Source organism: Leptopilina heterotoma, unplaced genomic scaffold (genome assembly GCF_015476425.1).
Source record: "Leptopilina heterotoma isolate Lh14 unplaced genomic scaffold, ASM1547642v1 Lhet_275, whole genome shotgun sequence".
Classification (NCBI taxonomy): Eukaryota; Metazoa; Arthropoda; class Insecta; order Hymenoptera; family Figitidae; genus Leptopilina; species Leptopilina heterotoma.
In genome coordinates this window covers 1683897-1700563 of record NW_025110983.1, presented here as the reverse complement: position 1 = coordinate 1700563, position 16667 = coordinate 1683897, and the positions used below count along the sequence as shown (strand labels likewise).

The following is a 16667-nucleotide window of genomic DNA, read 5'->3' as shown; positions in this document are numbered from 1 at the left end:
TTTTTCGAAAAGTTTATTTAAATTTTTTTTTTGAAATTATTTGAAGTTTTTATTTTCTAATATAAATTTAATTGAAGAGTTTCCGAATAATCAAAAAATTTCAAGTAAAATTGAATTACATTTAAATGAATTTGAAAATTCTCAAAAAACTTTTTCAAAAATTATTAAAAAATAATTTATTTAGAAAAAAATTAATATAGATTTCAGTTAAGAATTCTAGAAAATAATAATTGAATTGAAAAAATAAAAATAATTTTCTAGAAGTTACAGTATCAATATTCTTATGAAATATAAAATAATGATTTTATCACTCAATAATAATTATTAATTATTATAAACATGAAGAAATTAAAGAATTAAGAACATTAAGGAAAATTTTTGCGTTTAGTTTAAACAATAATTTTTTTTAGTTCTTGAATCCTCTTGGTTTATGAGAAAATAATTCCCTTTTGCTTTAGGACAAAAAATATTACGAAATAAAAAGTAATTTATAAATTAGAAAAATAATTACTAAAATTGAAGAAATAATTTTAAAAAATATTACAAATTAAAAAATAATAGTTTATGGGGAGAATTAAATAAATATTAAAATTGAAAAAAATAATTTTGAAAAATATTAAAAATTTTAAAACTAGTTTATAGGGAAAATTAAATAAATATTAAAATTGAAAAAAAAAATAATTTTAAAAAATATTAAAAATTTTAAAACTAGTTTATAGGGAAAATTAAATAAATATTAAAATCGACTAAATTGTGAATAAAGCAATAAATTAAATATGAAAATGGAAAAGTAATAAAAATTCAAAAAATGAAGGGAAGAAAAAGGAGATAAGTTAGAAAATAAAAAAGAAAGTACTAAAAATAGAAGATTTATGGGAACTTGCTATCGCGTTTTTGATTTAATACATAAAAAGAAATTACCTTTCAACGGACATTGCTGTGAGGGTCAATACTGAGCATATTGCAGAAACACTTTGCATGTAGTGCACTGCTTTGCATAAGAAAAGACCCATTTCCCAAGTAAAGGAGAACAATTTTGCTATCTGAAACAAGAAAAAGAATATAATATTATTTAGAGAATGAAATAAAATTATTTAGATAATAAAACAATATTATTTAGATAATAAAATAGTATTATTTTAGACAGTAAAATAAATAGATTTATTATTATTTATTATTTATTATTTATTATTTATTATTTATTATTTATTATTTATTATTTATTATTTATTATTTATTATTTAAGAAAAAAAATTTAAAAAAATTTTGTCTATACAGAAATTTTTAATTTAAGAAAAAATTAATTTTGTAAAGAAAAATTTTCCCCTAACGTCTCAAAGGGAAAACTGATTTTTTATTATAGTTAATTTAAAGTTAGCTGTTGGCATTTTCTTATATTATATATAATCTATGGCATGAAAGCTCTGTGAAAAGCTAGCAGAGAAAAATTTTTTTCTCCAATTTCTTTGAAAAGATGTGAAAAAAAGTTTTTTGTAAAAAAAGAAATTTGTCCTCGCTTTTAGAAGATACAATTTTTTTTTGTAACCTCCTTTCAGTATTTTTTCTGTAGCCTTTCTTTTTCTTGTGTAAATTGATTAATATTTTAAATTAAAATTTTCATTCATGTTTCTGTTAATTTTTCTTCTATGTATAAATACTGATAATAAAACTAATTTTTCGTTTAAATTAAATTTTTTTCTATTGATAATAAAATTTATTTTTTGTTTAAATTAAAATTTTAGACAAGTTTGAGTAAATTTTCTTCTACTGATAAAAGAACGTATTTTTTATTAATTTTTACTAATTTTTTTATTAATTTTTATTTATTTTTTTATTAATTTTTATTAATTTATTTATTAATTTTTATTTATTTATTTATTTATAAATTTTTATTTATTCATTTCTTTTATTAATTAATTTATTTATTAATTACCTGGGTAGTTTTTTGTTTAATTTTACGTAAACAGATTTATTTCAAATTAAATTTTGCTTTTAATATTAAAATTCAATTGTTCTCAAAATGTGTTAACGATATTGTACTGTTTAATTATCAACATTTACACTGATCAATAAAATAATTGACATTTATTTTTCCTTTCAAAAGACAATTATTTTTAATTAAACTAATAATACGGATGTTTGAAATTAATATAAAATTTTTTTTTTTTTGAAATTTATAATACAATTGTTTTATTCTTAATTTTAAAATTTTAATACTAGAATTATTTTTATTATAGGTAAAAGAAGTTAGCAATCTTCATTTTAAAAAAACAATATTTTTAGTTAAAAAATTTTAATATTACAATTATATTTATAAAAGAAGTTAGCAATTTAAAAAACAAAAATTATTTTTAATTTTAAAATTTTGATAACACAATTATTTTAATTTATCAAATTTCAATAATACAATTTTTTTAATTTAAAAATTAAGAATAAACTGAATTAATTAAAAATTGGAAACAATTGTTCTTATTGGTTGAAAACAAATTTACAATTTATTTAAATTTTTCAATTACTTTATTTTGATTTATTTGTTATTGTTTGTTTATTTTTACTTTTTATTATTTTTTATCATTTTATTCGATTTTATTATTCTTTTTTATTTCTATTTTTTTCTACTGATTAAAAACTGTTTTTCACTGTATAATTGGTAATACAAATTTTAATTCTTTTCTTTTTTTATTGTTTTTAACAAAAGTTGTTGATTTAATTTCATTTATCACAAAATTGGTTTTTACTTTTTAATTGAAAAATAATTGTATGTAGGTATGAAATTTCATTTTCTACTTTATTAAGAACGAAAATGTAATTTATTAATTTATTTCCTTCTTCAGATTAAAAAATCTTTCCTTTTACTGTTTGATTAAAAATTTGTTAACTTTTCCATTTTTTCATTTTTATGAATGAAATTGATTTATTAACTTTTTATTAATTGTTTCTTTTAGTTTATTTTTTTTTTGTTTTTCAAAATATTTTTGTCTATTGTTTAAAAAAAATTATTTTCTTCTACTGATTATAAATCTAAACTTTATAGTTAGATAAAAAAAACTGTTTTCTTTTGTCTGTTTTATTATTAAAATAGTTAAATGCAGTCGTTTAAGTTATTTTCTATTAATTTTGTATTTTTTTTCTTGAAAAACAAAAATAAAAAAAATTAATATGTAGTGCATCACTGACCGACATAGGCAGGAGTGATGAGGATGGGGAGAAGGAGAGAGAGAACAATAATGAACAATGTTTAGGAAGCTTCTCATCCCCACACCAAATATACATAATTATGCAGTATTTCATAATAATTTTTTTCATATATATTTTATTATTTGCAGAATTATTTTTTAAAAATAAAATTTCGAATATTAAATTACTCACAACTATTTACAGTGATAATTATACTTTCTATTATTATAATAATTAATCTTTTTAATTTTTATTGAAAATAATTATATGTTTTATTATTAATAATTATATTATACTATTGTATTTTTAAAAATTTTTCAGTTTTCTTATTAACTTTTTAATAAGAATAATATAATAATATAAATAATAATAATAATAATAATATTATAATATAATATAATAATATACTTTTTAATAAGTTTTTTTTTTTTTTTTTTTAACTTTTTATTTTACTTATTAACAAATTTTACTATAATAATTTTTATTATTATTTTTTCTTATTATTTTATTATTACCATTTTTTGATTTTATTTTTTATTATTTTTTTATTACTTTTTGCTTTTAATTTTTTTTATTTTTATTAATTAAGAATTTCTTTTCACTTTTATTACTAAGAAATAATAAGAAAATTTGTCTAAAATATCTTCTGCCCTTTTTTACGAGACTCTCATTGATACTATAAAATACGAAATTGTCCTTTTTCAGCTTTTACTGTCATTACTTTTCAGTTTCAAGTGTATTTTTTCGCCTCTCAAGGAAAAGAAATAAAAATAAAAACTTAATATATATCCCACTAAAGTATTCCATTTCACGACGTTTCTTAAATAACCCACAGAAAATGAATTTTTGAATAATCTTTCTGTAATAATAATTTTTAAAACACTTTATTTCCAACAAAAATTTCTTTCTAAATGTCAAAATAAAAAATTAAATAGAAACTAACATAAAAGAAGCATAAAATAAAATAGAAATAATAAAAAAAAATAAAAATAGAAAATAGTAAAAAAAACAAAAAATAAAACTGAAAAGACAAATTAAATAATAACAATATTAAAATAATAATAATAATAATTTTTTTTTAATTCTCAATTTTTTGTTTCTTCTACTGATGATAAATAAATTTTTATGTTAAAATATTTTTTTAATTCTTAATTTTTTGTTTCTTCTACTGATTATAAATAAATTTTCATGTTTAAATATTTTTCTAATTCTTAATTTTTTGTTGCTTCTACTGATTTTAATATTATTTTCTTGTTTTCAAATATTTTTCTAATTCTCAATTTTTTTATTCTTCTACTGATTATAAATAAATTTTTATGTTTAAATATTTTTTTAATTTTCAATTTTTTATTTCTTCTGCTAATAATAAATAAATTAAAGGAAAATTTAAAAAAAATTAAAACTGAAATAAAATAGTCAAAAACTAAAAATATTTTTTCTCTTCTAGATCATAAAAATATTACGACAATAAAATCTCCTATTTTTCAGATATTTAAATAATAACGAAAGTCTATAAAATTTATTAGCCAGTGATAAATGTCTCTTTTGTGAAGAATATATATTTTCATCTTTTATGAAATATCGAAAATTTGAATTTATAAACTCATATATATATATACATATATTATATCTTAAATTCTCAAGTCTTTTTTGATGTAAATCCTTTTTGCGAAGGAACTTCTTTGAGTTTGTCATTTATTCAACGAAGAAATTCATAGAAAATTTATTCCACTTGTTTGCTGCATTTTCTTCAAATTATCTTTTCATTAGAGGGATCAAACAGCGTAAACCTGAAATTTATTTTTATTTCTTTAGAAAATAAAATGTCATTAGAAAATTTTTTTTCGTGAAATTAATGCATAATTCTTTTTAATTTGACAAAAAAAAATTTAATTTTTAAAAGTTTTATTAACTATTTTTTATTTATTTTTTATTAATATTTATTTATATTATTTTCCTCTACTGATTATAAAAAATACTTTGTATATTTATATGTACATTTTATTTAGTTTTATCTTTTTAATTAGAAAAATTAATGGGCCATTTATAAAATTTTTGTTTGGACGATTTTGTAATTTTATATAAATGTATTTACTTCAGTTTAACATAGTAAATTATATAGAAATTATTATATCTTTTAGTATCAATGGAGAAGTTTGCCAAGAATATTGAGTGTAAGTAGTAAATGATGTAAATTTTGCATATGCATAAGCACGAATATACGCTTAAAGAGAAAATATAAAGTCATTTATTGGAAACTGCCTTTTGAGGTCGGTTGAATAACTTAAATCCCAAAACCACGCATCATAATTAAAATTAATTTTTCTTTATAAAAAAAATTTACTTAACTAAAAACTTATGATTAAAAATACATTTAAAAACTTTTTTCTTACCCTCAAGAATTTAATTTTATTTTCTAGAAAACAAGTTTCAATTCAAAAGATTTATCAAATAAAATGATGCCAATTTTCAGATAATTGCCATAACATTATTTTTCGTCACCCATGATTTGGGGAAAAGTTTTTTTTTTAATCTCTACCTTTTTCCAAGCTCTCCTTAAAAACTTTTTTCAAACTCGATGAAAACTCTTTCTTAACTATACAACAGGGACATGAAACTTTTCTCATTATTCGTAATATATAAATATTTGCTGAAATTTTATGTCTGTTCGCTATTTTCCTGGAGAGAACGAGGGATTATTTAATAGAAATAATAGAATTTAGAATGTAAATTTGAAAAGGGGTGATAAAAAAAAATAAAAAAGGAAATAAAATACAAGTGTGTAAATGACAGAAGACACTTTTTTTAAACCACTCCATATTCAAGGGAATCATTAATGAGTCCTCCTGACCATAATTCATGTGACATGCAAATCCTTTCGATTTGGCAGACAACTTTCCAAAGCAAGTTGAATATTAATGAGGGACGAAGCTTGCAAACATGACTGCGCCAACGGCCGTGCAGGATAGGTGACAATTTTAAGAGATTCAAGTTCGGCCCTACGACGAAATTAAGAGAAAGCGGTTAGAGTACATATTAATTACAAACGATTGGGAAGAAAAAAAAATTTGATTTACCACATAGGGAGTATTATTATCACGAATATAAATAATAAGAAAATTTAATAATACACTCTAGGGTGAATAATATTTTATTATTTTTGTTTCGATAAATATTTACATTTATTAAATTATAAATCCGATTTTACACCATCTTTTTTCTTCTACTGATCATGAAATAATACTTTTTATATTTGAATACAATATTTTTATACTTTTAACACAATTATACAAAATTATATTTAAAAATATTTAAGTGTACGAAAAAGAAAAATAATATATTACTTATTAAACACCAGCTTGTGAAAATGTTTTCATTTTATTATATTATTGTATTAAAATATTAAAGTTTCAATAGATTGAAATAACTGTGAGAATAGCAGTCGTGGGGACTGCAACAGTCAGACTGAGAGCGCGAGGTAGCGGGCACTGGTTTATATACCAGGCGGCAGAGAAGTGGGGGTAGTGGAGAGGGACGCTGCAGTCTATTGGCCGGCCGGAGCCTCCTAGCGTCCCCACTCCTCACAGGCCCCGCGTATATAACCCAAGGCTCTCTTGTCCACTCGACAGTCTCCTCGCTGACGCACTCGAGAACACATCTAGATTGGATGTTAACTTTCTCTTAATTAATGATCCTAATCAATAAAGGCTCTTCTCTCTAATGTGCCAGCAAACATTGCAGAGTTCTTTCGTGAGTAAAAGTATATAAATTTATTTTTAATATTCTGACGACCGAGTGATAAAATCATTATTTATAGTTTTAATTAAATCTAATTAATTAATTAATTTTGTTACTTATATTCCTTTAAGATAAGGAGTACTGTAAATTATAAAATATAAAAATCTATTTTTTTAATTTTTAATGACAAATTTATATTTAAATATTTTTGAATATAATTTTTATTTCAAATTCTTTAATTTAACTTTTTTTATTTAATTCTTTGGAATCAATAAAAGTTTAAATTCTTGTTTATCACCAAAGTCGAAATTGTGTCGGTAATTGTATGTAAATTTGATTTGTAGTTTACAATCTACAGAAGTAAATTTGTCTCATTATTCGGTTAATTCCTTTATCATTTACGTAATTATTATGCTCTCTAACTGTTAAAGTATATTATATTTATAAAATTATATACAACTCTGGAAACTAATAATAAAATTCACAATAAATATTATTTAATATTATTATTAATGTAATAATAAATATTAATTAATAATATTATTAATATAATAATAAATATTTATTAATAATATTATTAATATAATAATAAATATTTATTAATAATATTATTAATATAATAATAAATATTTATTAATAATATTATTAATATAATAATAAATATTTATTAATAATATTATTAATATAATAATAAATATTTATTAATAATATTATTAATATTTAATTTATCGATTACTATTTTTAATTTTCTTTTCTAAAAATCCAATTTCTATGAATTGTCCCTTTAGTTTGCTGTTTCGGAAAGAATTACTTCATTCCCAATTATTCTCTGTAAACTTCAATTATCTAAAAGTAAATTAAAATTTACACAATGTAATTGAAACAAAACGTTTTGCGAACTATTTCCACAAAAATTAACAAAATAAATAAAATGAGTAAAAACAACTAATTTTAAATCTCCATTTCTTTCTTTAATTATAAATTGGAAAAATTTTCTATCTATTCATTCTTATATTTCATTCATAAAATATTGTCACATGAAAATAAAAAAAAACAGATATTTCTATATTCATACGTCTTTTTTGCGCTCTCAAAATATGTTATTGTCAAAAAGCACTAAAAATAAAGTGAGATATTAAAAATTATCGTCAACAATAGTGTGACAAGAGGAGAAAAATTCTAAAAATGAATATCGACGCCGTAAAAAAAAGTTGTTTCTTCAAGATAAGAAAGTTTCGTACATTTTTATAGCCGTGTTTATTTTTTTCTTCTAGTGGGTAGTAAACAAACTGTAATGTCTTTTACCTTCATTGAAAGGACGTTTGTGAGATTTTTTTTTACTTTATCACTTCTTCAGCACTTTTTTTTGTCTTTATCAGTTTGATAATAAATATTTTTCACTACTTAAATTGTTTTCCAAAAAGAATTGTTCTTTAAAAAATTTGTTTTATAAAATTTGTTTCAATTTGTCTAAATTTATCATTAAGGGTGAAATTAAATTGCTCTGAGAAATTATTACAAGGAGAAATTGAAAATGAACATGTAATAATTTATTGCAGTGTAAATTTTGATACATACGGAAAATGATAATCCAAAACTATAGTGACGGTTACATGTGAATTTATCGATGATTCGTGAAACAATCGAGAAGTAATTAGTTAGTTAAACGTGTTTCGCATAAAATACGATGTAGATATGTAATTTCCAGAATGTTACTGTAGGTGATTGTATAAATTTTATCAATACGAATACGATATGTGTAATGGAGATTCTTTTTTGGTTTCTTGTTTCTAATGTCAAAATAATTTCTCTAATTTGACATTATTTTTTATTTTTCTTCTACTGAGCAGAAGAAAATGAAAAAAATGTCAATCAAAACCTACATAAAAATTGTGCTATTTCAAAAATTTATTTTTTGTTTGAAAATATTTTTGATAATAATAACTATATGGAGAAAATTAACGAAAAGAAATGTAAAAATTAAGAAAACGCATTAAAAAAAATTATTTTTTTTAAACATGATTAAAATGGTAAATTTTATGAGCGTTACCTGATTTGCCATTGTCACGAGATATTACGTGACTAATTTTCAAATCGTTTCATGATACTCTCTACTATACCTACTCCGTGAAAGAATAATTTGTATCCCTTGTTTAATATGAGAAGCGATTCATCAAATTTTCAATTACTCAAGTCAACATCAAATTGAGGATATGTTTTCATTTTCCATTTGTGGGTTTTCTTCTGTAAATCAGTTCTTTTTATATTCATGTCAAAAAAAAAATTATCAAATACACAAAAGTTTTTAATGTAAAATTTAAAAAAAAAATAGTTTTTAAATTTATTTATTAAAAGTGAAAACTAAAATACACTTTTGAACAATATTAAAAAAATATATATGTACAAAATTTAAAACAGGAATTAAAAAAATTTCTATTGTAGCAAAGAAATATTTTATTATAATTAAAAAGTTTTTTCAAAATCAAATATTAAATTTCAAAATAAATAAATTGTTGGTAAATGTAATTATGAAAATGAAATTCTGGAAATGATGAAATTCTAATTATAAATTCACAGCTGCGATTAAATCGAAATATTTCCTCCAATTCAAATATTTTTTTCAAATTAAAATCAAATTAAAACCAATTACAATTAAAATTAAATAAAAATTAAAAAAGGAAAATAAATACTGTGATTACTTCCTAGATTCTATTTACAGATTGTAATTAAACTTTTATCGGATATTCTACAAATTAAAAAATGTTGAACATCGAGAAGAATTGTGTGGGGGATAAAATAACAAAGCAAAAAACAATTTAAATTACAGATTAATAAAACAAAATGTACGAGAATGTAATCGATAGCCCGACAGAGAAATATACGCAAAGCATATTAATAATTTATAAATAATTTTTTTTTATTCCACGTTATTATTTTCCATTTCAATTTAAATGAATAAAAAAATTTATATTGTTTCTCATATTTTTTTCCCACATTAACTTTTTTTGATATACTTATGTATATAAATAAGAAAAATATTTAATATGCGATATAAAATTAAATAATAAATAAATATTCAATAGTGAAAAATAATTATTTTGGCTCATGGGAATTGTAAAATAATGAAATTTTAATAAAGAGAGAAAATTTTCGATGTTTCTCGTGGTATTATTTACTATTGAAATCAATAATAACAAATATATATATAATAAGAGAAATTCACGACGTAGGTTGAAACAGTTTCCGATTCCTGAACCATTTCCTTCAATTAATAATAATTATTGCCTGACGGTCTAGCCCAATGGGGCATCCTGTTACGCAAAACCCACTTAATTGAGTCAGTAACAGAGACGCGGGTACTAACGAGCTACTTTTAATATCAATAGTGTCCCTCTTTCTTTCACGATAGAAAAACTATTGAATATTGAGGAAATTGACCAGAAGTAAAGAGTTGTGAGGGAAGAGGTGGTTTCAATTTGCGTTACCACTTGTGAGGAAAAAGAGGCAACTTTTTCCCAAGCAATGTGAAAAGCAAAAATTGAATAGAGCACCAAAGGAAAAATTAAAGTATTATTTATGATCAGTAGAAGAAACAAAAAATTGAGAATTAAAAAAATATTTAAACATAAAAATTTATTTATCATCAGTAGAAACAAAAAAAATTAAGAATTAAAAAAAATTTTTAAACAACAATTTATTTATGATCAGTAGAAGAAACAAAAAAATTAAGAACAAAAAAGCAACAAAGAATTAAAAATATATTTACACATAAAAATTTTTTTATGATCAGTAGAAGAAACAAAGAATTGAGAATTAAAAAAATTTTTCAACCTACAAAATTTATTTATAATCAGTAGAAGAGGCAAAAAAATTATTTATAACCAGTAGAAGAAACAAAATATGAAGAAATAAAAAAAATATTCAAAAATAATTTATTTATGATCAGTAAAAGATACAAAAAATTAAGAATTAATAAAATTTTTAAACAAAAATTTATTTATGATCAGTAGAAGAAACAAAGAAATTAAGAACAAAGAAGCAACAAAGAATTGAGAATTAAAAATATATTTACGCATAAAAATTTTTTTATGATGAATAGATGAAACAAAAATTGAGAATTAAAAGAATATTTAAACAAAAATTTATTTATAATCAGTAGAAGAAACAAAAAAATTAAGAATAAGAAAAATATTTTATCATAAAAATTTATTTATGATCAGTAGAAGAAACAAAAAATTCAAGGTAAATAAATATTTAAAAACAAAACATATATTTTATGATCAGTAGAAGCAACAAAGAATTCAGAATGAAAAATATATTTAAACATAAAAAATTTATTTATGATCAGTAGAAGAAATAAGAAAAATTGAGATTAAGAAAAGTATTTAAAACAAAAAATAACTATCTAATATAGTTCAATTATTAAATATATATTATTAACATTTTAAGTTTGCTACTCGTTTAAAATAAATTGTTTGTATTAAAAATTAATTTTAATTTGTTTTTTCTAAACTTCAACGAAATAAAATAGAAAAATAATAAAAAACATGAAATTTTTTTTTGAAAAATATCTGGGAAAGAATATGTATATTATTTCTTATTTTCAAATATTTTTCTTATTCTCAATTTTTTCTTTCTTCTGCTGAACAGAAAATTTATTTATTAGAAATACAAACGAACTAGGTGCCCTTTGTAGTACATTTTAAATCTTTTATATAAACGTAAAGTATTGTAAGGCAATGGTACAAACATCATATAATAAATGTCGCAAATTATTTTTAAATTATTATTTAATTTATTATTATATATTTTTTTTATAAAATTAGTTTTAATTGTATAAAAACAAGAATATTTATTTTTAAAATTCAAAATGGTTTACTTTTTAAAAAAGGAACCTAAAGAGATATATTTTTTAAAATATTTAAAAAGAGAAATATTTTTTTTGAAAAACGTTTAAAAAATAAATTTATCTAATTGCTTAATAAGAAGTAAAAAAAAATTAAATATTTCAGTAGAGAAAAAAAGAGACAATGTATGTGGCAAAAAGCGTTTTCCCTTGGTGCGGAATTCTCATTTTATTAGAACAATATTATAATTATAATTTAATTACAATTATTAATTATCTGATAATAATTATAATTTAATTACAATTATTTTTATCTGATAATAATTATAATGTAATTATAATCTGGTAATATATTATACGTTTCATCGTAAAATTAATTACCTCTGAAATAGTAGTATGAAAATTTCTCATTTAACTCTCATGTTAACATAACTTACAAGTAAAATAAAATCAAACAAATTTAATTATAACACGGTAATGATAATAAGAAATTTTTTAATTTAAAAACTAAATAAATTGATATTAGAATAATAAATTTTAATATATAAAATAACATGTACATTCATTGTTTCCTTTATTTTTCCTTTTTTTTATTTTTTTATTTTATTTTTTTTCTATTTTACTTTATTAAAATTTAAAAAAAGCAAATTAAAATTAATTTTTGATGCAGAATATATTTATTTGTTTCTACTACTGATTATAAATAAATTTTCGTTTAAATGTTATTTTAATTCCAATTTTTCGTTTCATCTACTGATCATAAATAAATTTTTAAGTTTAAATATAATTTTAATTCTCAATTCTTTGTTGCTTTCTACTGATTTTAAAATTATTTTCTTGTTTTCAAATATTTTTTTATTCTCAATTATTTGTTTCTTCTACTGATTATAAATAAATTTTTGTTTAAATATTATTTTAAATCCAATTTTTCGTTTCTTCTACTGATCATAAATAAATTTTTAAGTTTAAATATAATTTTAATTCTCAATTCTTTGTTGCTTCTAATGATCTTGAAATTTATTTTTTGTTTTTAAATATTTTCTAGTTTCAATTATTTGTTTCTTCTACTGATTATAAATAAATTTTTGTTGAAATATATTTCTTATTCTCAATTTTTCTTGTTTCTTCTACTGATCATAAATAAATTTTTATGTTTAAATATAGTTTTAATTCTCAATTATGTTTGTTTCTTCTACTGATCATAATTAAATTTTTATGTTTAAATACTTTTCTTATTCCAAATTTTTTGTTTCTTCTACTGATCATAAATAAAGTTTTATGTTTAAATACTTTTTTAATTATTAATTTTTCGTTTCTTCTACTGATCAGAAATAAATTTTTGTTGAAATATTTTTTTAATTATAAAATATTATGTTTGTTTCTTCTACTGGTCATAAACAAATTTTTATGTTTAAATATTGTTCTTATTCTCAGTTTTTTGTTTCTTCTACTGATCATAAATAAATTTTTATGTTTAAATATTATTTTAATTCCGAATTTTCTGTTTTTTTTACTAATTATAAAGTTTATTTTTTATTTTGAAATATTTTGCTTTTCTTGAAAAGAAAAAAATGTTTGTTTGTGACATAAAAATTTGAAGTACATAATTGATTTGCACAAAAAGAAATAGAAATGCGGAAAGGGAAAATATAATCCGTCTTATGATATGTTGACTTGAATAATTGAAGTACATTAGAAATATAGTAATGTTTTATATTTTTAGAAAAAAAAATTGTCAAAAAAGAAATCAAATATAAATAAGAATGTACGGGTTACCATAAATATCTGTCCAATTTCTGAAAGAAGAGGGGGTCAGGAGGGTGCATTTTCAGCAAACAATTCCAAGTCTTCTTTTTCCTGGCTCTAAAAGAGTAGTTACGTGAGGGTTGGCGGCAAGACTGAGGGTGAGTTAGTGTCGCTCGTTTATAAAAGAGGGGTTACAATTTCCGATGCTGACGTGCTCTGACTTGATACACTAAACCAGAAGGGAGAAATAATTATAATGACTTTCAGGTTTAACTAAGTATTTCTGATCCTCTTCATAAGAAGTGGATTATTGCAAATTTTTGTTTACAAAATAACACTCAATACAATTAGCGAAGATATTTTTTTTAAATCTGTTCTGTTGTAATTTACAATTTTTTTTACTGATCACTTTATTTTAAAAATATTTTCCTAATTATTGCATATTTAATTTTAATGTATTTAAAAGAAAGTTAAAATTAACATTGAAAGTAATTAAAATTAAAAAAGAACAACGACTTTAAGAATTTAAAAGTATTTAAAAAAAAAATTATTCACAGTCGTTGACTCGTGGCGAAAAAATTTTAAACCGAAAAGATAAGATAAAATGTCATCGTTTAAAAAGTCGAGATTTTCCGTGACATTGGTAAATTGTCTTTTAGACGACACGAAGGACTGACAGGACACGAGAGATTCAGATAAGACTCAATCGCGAGGTAAAATATATAAGGGACCTCGAAGGCGCGAGGATTTTCCAACTCCTCCTTTTTTTTTTGTTGCTAGAAAGCGATAACAAAAAACGACGTCCAACCCCTAAAAAGAAATCAATCTTAAAAAGATATACGCTTTTAAAAAAAAATTCTCCACCGGAATTCATTTCCGTCCGGCTAAAAAAGGAAAAAAAAAATTTTCACGCTCACCCGATCAAAAACAAACGCCAGAAGGAAATAAAGTTATCCCCCCCCTAGTATTGGCAAAACAATTTTTCAAAAAAAATTCCAAAGCATCCATTCTGATATATAAATAACAACAGAGAATAAAATAGAGCAGTGAGATGAGTGTAAATTCGATAAAAAGTACTTGAAAGAGAAAGCGTGGAACTATTTTTCAATGTCTACTACTACCACCACCCCTTTTTTAGTGATCTAATGCAATAAGGATATTTTGAGAGAGAGCAAGTTAAATTCCCATGAGTGAACAACGATCATAATGAGCCGTTTGTCCTCGTATAATTCACATAAAGGCGCCGCGTGTGCCTTTACAATTCACGATGTCTCACAGAAGAATTTTATTATCCAACAAAATAACCGTGTTGGCGACAAAATAAGCGAAACATTCTCTCTCTCTCTCTCTTTTTCTATTAAAAAATTTATTTTATTTTGCAATAAAGCTTCAGTGTGATAAAAAAGAAAAATGTTACTTTATTGGCCAATTTTAGAAGCAAGTGAATAAAATATTACGAGGTGATTGTAAAAAAAAGAATTGAATGTAAAAAAAATTGCGAGATTAAAAAATATGTGTAGCAGATGTTGAGAGATATGATTCACTTTAATGTGCTCTGCGATGGGATTGTTGATTTTATACTCCATCCCCCACCATTGCTGGCGGGAGCGAATCGTGGAAGTTCGGTTGATTTCCTGGAAGTCCGGTAAGAGAGTGGTGGGGGGAGACAGAGGGAATATAAAGCGGCGCACTAGGCGCTGCTGCTCATTCTTGTTTGAGGCACCGACTAAGCAACTTAATTAATATACTCTATTAATTATATTTTCGGAATCCCACTTAAGAAAATAAATACAAATTTTAATTGATCTGTAATTTAACATCTTTTGAATTTGACAAATTTTTGACGTGGGTTTTTACCGTAATAAAAAAGGGAAAAATAAACATTTATAAACTTAAGAAGCAAAAATAAAATTGTCACTTTGTGCAAATGAATATGAAACCTAACCATAATAGACTATTTTTACGTTTATTGAGTGATAGATTACCGAGGTTCTATGGTTTATAGATGAGGTGCTCGAGTCATTAGAACTGTAATTAATTAATTTTGAAAAAAATTATCTAAATTTCGACTTAATACTTATAAACAATTTTGTTAATATGATTAGACGCAAATATAATCGGCGCGATTTTACTGAAACAATTATTGACCGAGAGTTTATTATGACATTTAATAAAAAAAATATTCCGCATGGACTCGTAATGAAACTAATTAATCGACATTTAAAGAGGAAAAAAGAAATTCTATTTTTGTTTAAAAAAAATTTAATTTAATTTTAAAAAATAGGATACGTGCTTTTCCACTCAGTTGAAGCATCGGTAACTATCGAATGTCTACAACATTTTCCATCAATATCGATATATAGAGAGAGAACATTTTTTTCTAAATTGAAAAAAAAGAGTAAAATGTCACGTTAAGTGATAAATTTAAAAAATTACTTTCCATCTAAAATCACTCGTGGAATATGTCACTAGAGATTGTGGGTAATAAACCCGAAATGCCCTGATCGGGAAAATTGTATTCTATATATATACACGTATATAAAATACAATCCTTCAAAAAAAAAATTTTTTTTGTCGATTTTGACATCTAATGGATGTCTGGTTTGTGATATTAACTCGTACAATTAATGGTCTGCGTGAAACCCAACAACATGGCATCGATCACATATTTCATCATGTGAAAAGTAGCCCATAAAATTTCCAATTTAAAGAAATTCTTTTTTCACTTTGAAAAAAAAATGTTTTGTGCAGAACAATATTTTTTGCATAGAATCATTAACAATTCAATTATTATTTACAAGAGTTTTTAACTAAAATTCTTCTTTAAATCGATTATTTTTGATAATTTTTGAAAAAGTTCTTTGACAGTTTTCAAATCCATTTGTCTACAATATTCAATTTTACGAAATTTTAATTATTCGTAAATTCTTCAATTAAATAAATATTAGAAAATAAAAACTTAAAATAATATTAAAAAAATATAATTAAACTTTTTAAAAAAAATTAATTTCAAAATTCAATTATTTTTAAAAATTCACGCTACATTGGATAGAAAAAAATATTTCCGCCTTAAAAAAAGGTTTCACACAATAAAAAAAATTGATAATTACTTCTTCGTCCTTTGGGAAATTTTTTCTGATTTTTCCAAAGAGGAAACTTT

The 16667-nt window shown here is 21.7% G+C and overlaps 1 protein-coding gene across 7 annotated transcripts in view; it reads right to left on the bottom strand.

The window, feature by feature from the left end:
• The window catches only part of LOC122503962 (QRFP-like peptide receptor), a 74766-nt gene that overhangs the window by 28974 nt on the left and 29125 nt on the right, over positions 1 to 16667 (bottom strand). For all 7 annotated transcript variants that reach the window (XM_043614753.1, XM_043614757.1, XM_043614759.1 and 4 more), the window contains one exon: positions 922 to 1043. In XM_043614753.1, the coding sequence (XP_043470688.1) occupies positions 922 to 1043 (122 nt within the window). The remainder of the gene's footprint in view (positions 1 to 921; positions 1044 to 16667) is intronic.